The sequence below is a fragment of the Cynara cardunculus genome (genome assembly GCF_001531365.2).
Source record: "Cynara cardunculus var. scolymus isolate 2C chromosome LG 1, CcrdV1, whole genome shotgun sequence".
Lineage (NCBI taxonomy): Eukaryota > Viridiplantae > Streptophyta > Magnoliopsida > Asterales > Asteraceae > Cynara > Cynara cardunculus.
Window position 1 is genome coordinate 17,955,548 of NC_037528.1, and position 9,608 is coordinate 17,965,155.

The 9,608-nt window shown below is 33.3% G+C and overlaps 3 protein-coding genes across 3 annotated transcripts in view; all 3 read left to right on the top strand.

The window, feature by feature from the left end:
- LOC112520321 (probable helicase MAGATAMA 3) overlaps nucleotides 1-21 on the top strand; it is a 1,924-nt gene extending 1,903 nt beyond the window's left edge. The window contains exon 5 of the mRNA XM_025128705.1: nucleotides 12-21. Coding sequence (XP_024984473.1) covers nucleotides 12-21 — 10 coding nt within the window. The remainder of the gene's footprint in view (nucleotides 1-11) is intronic.
- LOC112501509 lies at nucleotides 7-602 on the top strand. The gene is made up of 2 exons (XM_025105158.1): nucleotides 7-249; nucleotides 322-602. The coding sequence occupies exons 1-2, from the start codon at nucleotides 32-34 to the stop codon at nucleotides 407-409; spliced, it is 306 nt and encodes a 101-aa protein (XP_024960926.1). The 5' UTR covers nucleotides 7-31; the 3' UTR covers nucleotides 410-602.
- A 7,694-nt stretch (nucleotides 603-8,296) lies between these two features.
- On the top strand, nucleotides 8,297-9,331 carry LOC112519023 (microsomal glutathione S-transferase 3-like). Its single transcript, XM_025126922.1, has 4 exons — nucleotides 8,297-8,452; nucleotides 8,539-8,614; nucleotides 8,721-8,893; nucleotides 9,053-9,331. Exons 1-4 carry the CDS (start codon nucleotides 8,337-8,339, stop codon nucleotides 9,126-9,128), a joined length of 441 nt encoding a protein of 146 aa, XP_024982690.1. The 5' UTR covers nucleotides 8,297-8,336; the 3' UTR covers nucleotides 9,129-9,331.
- Nucleotides 9,332-9,608: the final 277 nt, after the last annotated feature.

Here is a 9,608-nt window from a genome sequence, read left to right on the forward strand (position 1 = left end):
GCCTCGAACAGGGAATGTTAGCCATGATTCTATGTGGTTCAAGATATATGAGGTGAATGGTAGGGGGTTAAATCTGTTTTGGAGCATTGTGATGATGGAGGAAGAGGTGGAAAGCATCCAAGTTTTGAAGGTTTGGGATATCATGGAAGGTAGTCGGAAGCAATTACAAGTAATAAAGCGTATCAGCAAGTTTTATCGAGGTTACAGTGAGGAAACAAGGGATCGATGCAAAGAGAAGTTGTGGGAAAGGTAAGTGTTGGTTAAAAGAAAGAAAGAAAGAAAGATGATAAATAGTAATAGTTGTTTGTTTTCTGGTGGCAGGGATTTGGAGGTTCCAAAGAGTTGGTGGAAGGTGGATATATCAGCAATGAGTTTAACCAAAGAAGAAGCAGGATCTTCATGGTCCTGATGGCAAAAACTGGCACTTGGTTTTTGAACCGCTATGATCCTCCAAAAGGCATGACGACTTCTCATCTCTACCGGTCTTTATGAAAGAAATTAAAAATAAAAATCGATCGTTACGTGTCGGATTGGTCCCTTGATCAGTCCTTTAGTTTTAACTGTTTTGTTTTGTGTGTTTTATGTATCAACTACTTATAAGATTTTTATGACGTTATTAGTAATCTTTTATTTAAAAAAAAAGTTAACTGCTTCTATAATTCTCCATATTATACTTTTAAATGAACCAACGACACGAAAACCTTACCCATCGAAGGCATGTCCCCTGCATCAATCACACCATGAAAACTTATACTCCTTGCTGAGTGTCGAGATCCATTGAAACGATAATAATTGGATTTCATAAAGGCAATCGATTGGTTGTGAAGAATACTTTAGGATAACCTTATTATTTCGATGTCTGCAAATCAAAATATAAAGTTGTCCAAACTGTTAGTCTTCCAAAAATGGCCGATTGCTTGGCGAAATATATTGTTAATCCACACATGTAAGCAACTCTTCGAGCGAGATAGTTGATGGAAGACGAATAACACCCTTCGATAATCGAAACACCAACGGACAATCGACAAAGCAATGATACTGGGTCTCGATCTCAAGACAACAAAACGGGCAAAGTAGGGAGCGGATATCCTAACCTTTATCAATTAAAGACGTCCATAGAAGAAGCACACCTTCCATGGGGTTATCGGACACCATTGAGTTGGGCAACATGAACCTGAGCCTGCAAGTCTTTCAAATGTTTTCATATTTTTATCGGTTAAGATTTAATTATACAAATGTCGAATTTTCAAGAATATTTATTAAAAAAATATAATAATAAAACAGCATGTTACCACTTAAGAAGTTAATACAAAACAAATCTTGAAACTCTATTAGAGTAATCTTGAAGCTATCCGTAATAATTATGAACTTGTGGGTACRGACTTGGACCAAAAAACTCTAGAATTTTATTGTTTAGTAGGTCCATAATTTATGGACCTAATAACTTTTAGATAAAAATAATTAGGAAGTTAATTTAATTATAAAATATGGTTTTAATTTCAATGTGAATGTGTGCTACATTGACTGAACAAATAGGCATAATGATTAAATTATTAACGAGGATGACAAAAACAGGTTCGTTACTAGAAGACGACAAACTCATATTCCTTTCTATTTTGTAATTAAGAGAGGGGGAGGGGGGGAAGGGTTTTTATTTATTTATTATTATTAAATTGGATTTGTGGATTTAATGTCGTTTATTAAAAGCTTATCCGGATAAGTGTTTATCATGTCATATTATCTTACTGGATAAATATGGTAAAGACTAAGATCTTACCGGGTAAGAATGAGACAAGGACCAAGAGTGTTACCCGGTAAGTAAGGGCGATGACTCTTTCACGGGAAGCGCTTACTGAGTAAATTGTTGCATACGATGCCGTTTTGGTGAATTAAAGTCTTACCCGATAAATAAGTGGTAGTGTTAAGTTTTATCGGTAAGCGCTTACTAGATAAGTGTTGGATAAACGCCTTAAAAAATTAAAATAAGATGATTATCCTCTACAAAAAATCGCATAGTTATAAATAAGGGAGAATCATTTCAGCCTACCAAGTTTGTTAGCAATTTCCCTCCCATTTTTTAATTTAGGTTTAATAGTACATCCCAATAGGGGACTACCATACTTGTTCAATTACCACCTCAAAAAAATTACCACCTCCATAAGTAGAGATAGCCAAATGGGCCCGATCCTGCCCGGGACTGGTTTTAAACCGCCGGTCCTTAATCAGTTATGGTAGGTCCAGCCCGGCCTAGGCCCGGTTATGGGCTCGGCTCGGTTTTTCCAAAAAAATGTATTTTTAAATGTATTTATAACTTTTTAAGTGTATTTAATTGAAAACCAATGACAAAATTATAACAAAATGTATTTTTTTAAGTGTACTTAATTGTCTTATTTACCCTCTATCTACTATATATAAGTCATATGGTGTATGGGGGATGATACCAACTCACAAACATTCACAATTTTCGCAAAAAAACATATTTTTAAGTGTATTTAATTGACCTAGTTATATATTTTCAAATGTATTAAAATAACATTTTGTATTCTTTAAAAAGAACTTCAAAAAAAACATAAAAAAATGATTTTTAATTTTTTTCCACATAGGATAGGACCAGTTTGGGCCCGCACAGGATCGGGACCGGTTTTCATAATCGGGCCTCATACATCTTAACCAGACCTTCGTATTTAAGTGGGTATTATTTACAAAATCACTATTTTAAAACCAGGACCGATTTAGATCCGACTTAACCCAGCCTGAAACCACTTTTTATCCATAAATAACCATTCTTCAACTAACAAAAAAAAAACAAGTTTATGTGAGGTGGGTCCATGAGAGTTTCGCAATTGAAGGAAAAGAAATGTTGGGTGGTTGAATGCTTTTTTTTTTTAAATCATGATGTTCCACATGTTCATTCACACCTGAAGTTTTTTAACTTATTAATGTAATTCCGTAAGTTAGAGGAATGATTATTTACTGAGGTACTGATTTTTTAAATCTTAGGGGTCGTTTACTAAACACTTATTCAGTAAGCTTTTACCGATAAAATTTAACACTACCATTTACTTACCGGGTAAGATTTTAGTCCACTAAAACGGCATCGTATGCAACAATTTATCCAGTAAGCGCTTACCATGGTAAGAATTGTCGTTTGCACTTATCGAGTAAGACTTTCGGTCATGGTCTCCCTTTTACTGGGTAAGATTCTTGGTCCTTATCATATTCACCCGGTAAGGTAAGGTAATGTGACTTGGTAAGTCTTGCCCAGATTAACGTTTGGTAAACGGCCCCTTAAAAGAAAAATAATTAAGAAGTAAATTTGATTGATTGAAATGATTATTTGTACCATTTTTCCTATAAATAATTTAATATATATATATATATATATATATATATCGTTTTTTATATTTTTGTTTATAACAACTCGAACCTAGTTATATTTTAGCCATAGATGATTTAAAACTTATAATAAATTATTTTATCCAACATATCTAAGCATCTCTTAAATAAAATATTATCATCATACTTTAAAACTTATAATAAATTATTTCATCCAAATGTATAATTTGACTTAATTTTAACCTAAAAAAATTACATATAGCAGTTAGGGGTGCTCATGGGTTGGGTTGATCGAGTTGAAGACATTTGATCAACCCAACCCAATGCTTACGGTTTGAAAAATCTTAACCCAACCCAACCCAAATGAAAGTGCAACCCAAACCGTACGGGTTGGTTGGATTGATACTTTGATACATTAAAATATTTTTCTAACCTTGAATATGTTATTTCTCTACTCATAATTTATTTTCCATCGTCAACCATTTGATACAACTTATACATACTTCTTACGTATATCACATTCAGTTAATTTTCTCAATTTACGTATATATGTTTAAAATTATTGAACATATATACGAATGAGTCATATAGAGATGTGAATAGATTGAAAAGATGTGTACATGAAGAGCGTACGTGATAGTATTATTGTCTAATGCATATACTAATATAAATTCAACAATCATATTAAATCCAAGAAATAATAGGATATCGGGTTCATCGGGTTGGATTGGGTTCAAATAATAGTAACTCAATATCAAACCAATACCTACGGTTTGAAAATTTTACAACTCGAATAGACATCGCGTTGCTTCGGATTGAGTTATTTCACGCTGGGTTGGGTTGGTCGGGTTTTTAAGCACCCCTAATAGCAGCACTCAAAGATTACTAACGGTTTAAAATTTGTTGTCTTATATCAGATATATGGTTATAAGAAAGAGACAAAATTTAAAATGTTGTTTATGTGTGGAAAGTATTCCATGTTAAATATAGTTCCCATAAAAAATATCATAAATAATTCAAGTTAAAATTTGCAACAAATCTAAAATTTTGTAAACGATTTATAAGCCTGATGATCTAATGAGCTGCAAAATGATGATGTAGCATCAATAACTCTAACGTCACATGAATTAATGACAAATATTCGTTAAAATTCAATGTAATATTTAAAAATAAAAAATAAGATAAACCCTCCCCCTTCCTCTCCCTCTATCCCTTTCCCGTCTTATATCACTCTCCCCCTTCTGGCTTCCTTGGCGACTCTTCGCAAGTGATTTGGGTGGCTTCTCATCAACCCTTCTTCGTTCTTTATCTGGGTGCTTTTTTTATTAGGGCTTTATTGTCGACATACAGAAAACCAAAAGTCCAATCTTAATGGATGATGAAATTCCATAGGTATTTGTTCATCATGCTAATCATCAACGTCATATAAAATCTTTCTGTAATGTGTAATTCATGGGTTTTGTAGATTATGCATTCGAAGTTTTGCAAATCGAGTGTATTTTACGTGTGTTATATGTACATGAAAACTTTATATATATATAATCAAACGCTTTCTATCAAATTAAAATTGTTTAATGATGGCGTAATTATGAAACTTTCATGGATTTATAAAGGTTTGATAACTAGCAATCAAATCATATAGAAAATGGAAGAAAGAAAGTTGTTGCTACTCTTTTTATAAATTATGTGTCTACATTTCTATTTTTAGTTTATCTCAAAATAAATGTTCACTTTCAAAAGTAGGTGTTGAAATATTTTAGTTATAACCTTAATTATTTGATTAAGAAATTTGATAATGATTAAATTATTAAGGACTAAATAGTCTTTTAGTTAATTAAAAAGTATAACAATTACATATTTTTAAATCTATATGCTTTTACATTATAAACATTTATATCGAAAAAAATATAAATCTTTTAGAAAAACGATTTTATTGTTGTTGACAAAGCAAAAGTGAGACAAAAAGAAAGATTCGGGTTTGTTTCGGTGAAGACTAGGAGTGTTATTTAGGGGCTGTTTGTTTACATCTGAATGATACCATTAAGAGGTAAAGGTCTGATTCGGTCAGACCTAATCTTGTTTGGCAAGACTTTTAGAAAAGGTCTGAATGATATTTTTCCTCTTAATCGCTCCTTCATCTACCCCAACCCTATACGATTCAGATCTCATTTTTTCCAATATTATCCCTCGCCTTCTCATTCGCCTTCTCATCCTCCAGGTACTGTCCATGTCCATCGATTCGGTCATTCTCTCTTCCCGATTCACCCCTTATCGTTTCCCTCTAGTTGATCGAACCAACRATCGCATCCGTTGAAGAATCGATTGTAGCACCTGTTGAAGAACCGATTGTAGCACTGTTGAATACACAACGTTCGATTCAAGGTACCATCTCTCAACTTTAGTATGTGTTTAGCGATTCAACTTTCATTTCTATATGTTTAGTGATTTGGGTTCAAACCTGCTATTTTTTTTACTGTTTAGTTGAGCCATGGGTTAAAATGTCTACTGATTCACCTCTTATTATTTCACTGTTTTCTTTCAATTTCTTGTTGGGGAGCCATTATTTTAAAATGCATAACAGTTGACAACTTGGGACTCCATCTTGATCACATTGTTGCCATCTATCTGTTTCTAGTTAAACCTGCTGTTTTTTATACTGGTAGCAATGAAGCCTAAATTTGTGATGCCATCCACTGCAGTCCTGATGTTCTATTTGCTTGGGACAGGAGGGTACCTATTTTCCATGGAACAATTCCTCTTCATCCCCTGTTTTTACATGCCTCATAATCAACTAGGATACTTCCCTTTACTTCCTATAATTGGACCATTGGTAGCTTTATTTTTTATGGACATAAGAACCAACAGATATGAGATGATATATCCTAGCTTTATGTATATGAGATGATATATCCTAGCTTTATGGAATGATATAATATTATGTAATGGCTTGGACCATTAATTATTTTCTATTTTTCATTTAGAAATTTCCTYCAAAACTGTTGTCAAACATTAATTTTCATTAAACACAAGACTGGGAGTAAAATGGTAATTTTATGTCATTCAGACTGTTGATTCAGAACAGTTTCCAAACAACTTTTTTCTATCTGGCACTAAATCATACAGAGTCTCTTAATCATCCTGACCACTTAATCATGCTGTACTAAACCATTCAGCAACTGCCAAACAGCCCCTTACTTATGAATTTACTTACGAAGTGAACGACGTCGTAAGGAGGCCACTTGACGAACTTTATGTAAACTTGGTGAGCAATCCAAAGAAAAAAGTCAACCAAATCAATAACCAACATATCACTCTTTCACCCCCTGAATTTTGTCTATATTTCACTTTACACCCCTTTAAATTTGGGATTAGATTTTTTAGTAATTTTTTTTACTTCAAAATTCACATGTTTTTCTCGTGCAAATGTCTGGAAATTTGCTAATTTTTATGTTTATCCTTAAGCATTATATTTGGCTAATAATTAAACATTTTTCATTAAACTACGTATTAAATCAAATTTTGTGTTTATTTTGAAACATATGCAACAATTTTATAAATATATGCCATCAAAGAAAATAACTTTAAAACAGGGTAAAGAAACATATGTTTTACAAAAAAAAATTAGTGTCGTAAAAGGTGTCACCGTATTATAATGTTGATTATGTCATTGTATTAATTCTGTATTTACAATAATAACATATCTTTGTCTTGAAATAGTTTGTTTAGATGGCTTTTCTTCCATGAGTTTGAATCTTATTTTCAAATATTTTCTTAATTTTTAGTTGTAAATTTCAACTTTATTGTGATCTCTGAAAAAGATTACAATCAACAAATTCAAACGAAATATCTTACATATGAAAAATAAGAAACTTACCAACAGACCACTAATGACTTTTTTAAAATAGGCATAACTTCAATTCTTATAGTCAAATGATGGCATCACTTGAAAAAAATTCTTAAATTTGTCTCGGTTTAGAATAATTCTGATGCATGTTAAACTTAAGGTTCTAAATGGCGTGAGACGTGGCGTGGCCGCGAGGTTAAACCTCAAGCCTTACGAATTGCGGCGAGGTCAAACCTCAAGCCGCCTCCTCCTCCTCCTCTCTCTCTCTCTCTCTCTCTCTCTCTCTCTCTCTCTATATATATATATATATAATGTGTGTGTGTTCATCTCATCTCAATATTTTAAACAATAATGATTAGGTTATTAACAATTTAAATTCATATAAAACGATAAATAAAAGAACTATGGATTGATAATTTGATATCAAATATACATGGATTACAAAAATGATATCAAATATACAAAGTAAGTCGGTGTCTATATTCTCTGTTTGGTAATCAAACAACAAAGAACAACAAATGAAAGTAATTAAACAATATTTTTCGTATGTTGAGATGTAACTTTGGGTTTTTTTTTCCTTATTTTGTTGATCAAGTATTTGGCCGTATAAACTATAAAGCTATATTTACATTTACTCTTATTCAAATTTAAAAAAAATGCAAATTTCCTTCCACGCCTTATAACATCATAACGTGCCATGGGCCACTATGGCGAGCTCCACGCCTTATATCCAAGCCAAAGGAACATGATGGCAAATTTGCGCCGCACCATGAGATGCCAAGGCGCGTTTTTAGAACATTAGTCAAATTTGAAGAAGCCACCACCTCATTTTCATGTCAAATTAACGTGTCTTAGTTAGTGGTGGTTGTTTTTGTGTGTGTATATATATTGATGTTAATCAATAAAATCAGTCGTTTATTTAATGCATGAGAGTTTGATAAAAATAAAAACTTGATTTTCTTATCAAATTGATCACGATTTCTAAAATACTAACCGAAATACTACTGGAAGGGTTAAAATGTAATCATTTTGAAATTAAAGGTAAAAGTTTGGAATTGATACAAACTACAGGGACTTTTTTCAGCCATTTATCCAAAACCATGCTACAAATACCCTACCGAGGCCAGTCATTTTCAGATCTTAACCGAAGAAAAAGATGGCCGGAATCGTTGAGCTTTTGCCGAAAGAGTACGGCTACATCATCCTCACCATCATTGCCTACGGTTTCGTCAACGTCTATATGCAGATTCAAGTCGGCAAGGCTCGAAAGAAGTAATGTTTCTCACACAAATTAAACACCCTGTTCCTTTGATTCTAATTGCCCTAAATTTGAAATTCACAAAGTTTTTGTGATGAAGGTACAAAGTGTATTACCCAATACTCTATGCTACTGAAGCTGATAGCAAGGATTACAAAATCTTCAACTGTATTCAGGTTTGTATGAGTTGTTTGCTGATTTGTTTTTGCAAAAATGATCGATTAGTCTATTCCAGTTTGAGTAACCTGGGGAGATGTATTTTGTTTGTTTGTTTGTTTGCAGAGAGGGCATCAGAATTCACTGGAGAGTCTACCGATATTCTTTGTTTTGATGGTTTTGGGAGGGCTTAAACACCCAGTTATCTGTACAGCTCTGGGATTAGTTTACACAGTCAGTCGGTTTTTCTATTTCACTGGTTACTCCTCTGGTGATCCTAAGGGACGTCTCCCCATCGGGTATGTGTTTGCTGAATGATTTTGACCGTGAATTTGATTGTCGTTCTCACGGGGAGTCTAACTTGTTGATTTGAGTTGACTCATTTTGAACATAGATTTGACTTTTGAGATGGAAATTAAGTTGTTTGGAAGGAATGATTGAATTTGTTGTGTTTGCAGGAAATACAACGGTATTGCAATCTTGGGGCTTGCGATTGTCAATATATCGTTTGGGGTTAGTCTTCTGAGGACATAATGAAGCAATCGTGGTGTTTGTTTGTTTGTTTGTTTTATGGTGTTTGATTATTAGAGCAAGAAGGCGTTTTCTGTAATAATAATCGATTTTGTTTAGCTTAAAATCCATCATCACCTCATCTATTTCTATCTTCTTTCACAGACTTGTGTATTTCTGTGAGAATATACACTAATTTCATGGATTCTGTTTTTGCTCTTTGTGAATGGCGATGTTCTTAATTTTTCTGTAAATGGTGGATTTACAAACTGTGGATTAATGGGGGTGTTGGGTTTCGATGAATTCAATACTCTTCCCTACTCCGAACCCGTTTCATGTTCATATGTTTCCACTGCAAAGGAGACCTCACCTCAGCATCTCCGATTGTAGCCGGGAATGGTGGTGGTTGGGATTGGGAAACAAGTGACGGAGGAGAGAGACTTAATTAAATACTGATATAAATCTTTAATATTCCTTAATAAGTCAGCTCCATATACTAATTTC

Excerpts from the sequence above, each read along its gene's own strand:
- LOC112501509 (XM_025105158.1), top strand. The coding sequence starts at position 32 with ATGTGGTTCAAGATATATGAGGTGAATGGTAGGGGGTTAAATCTGTTT. Across the intron at positions 250-321 it reads AAAGAGAAGTTGTGGGAAAG|GGATTTGGAGGTTCCAAAGA; the intron begins GTAAGTGTTGGT and ends TTCTGGTGGCAG.
- LOC112519023 (XM_025126922.1), top strand. The coding sequence starts at position 8,337 with ATGGCCGGAATCGTTGAGCTTTTGCCGAAAGAGTACGGCTACATCATC. Across the intron at positions 8,453-8,538 it reads GTCGGCAAGGCTCGAAAGAA|GTACAAAGTGTATTACCCAA; the intron begins GTAATGTTTCTC and ends TTTGTGATGAAG. Across the intron at positions 8,615-8,720 it reads AAATCTTCAACTGTATTCAG|AGAGGGCATCAGAATTCACT; the intron begins GTTTGTATGAGT and ends GTTTGTTTGCAG.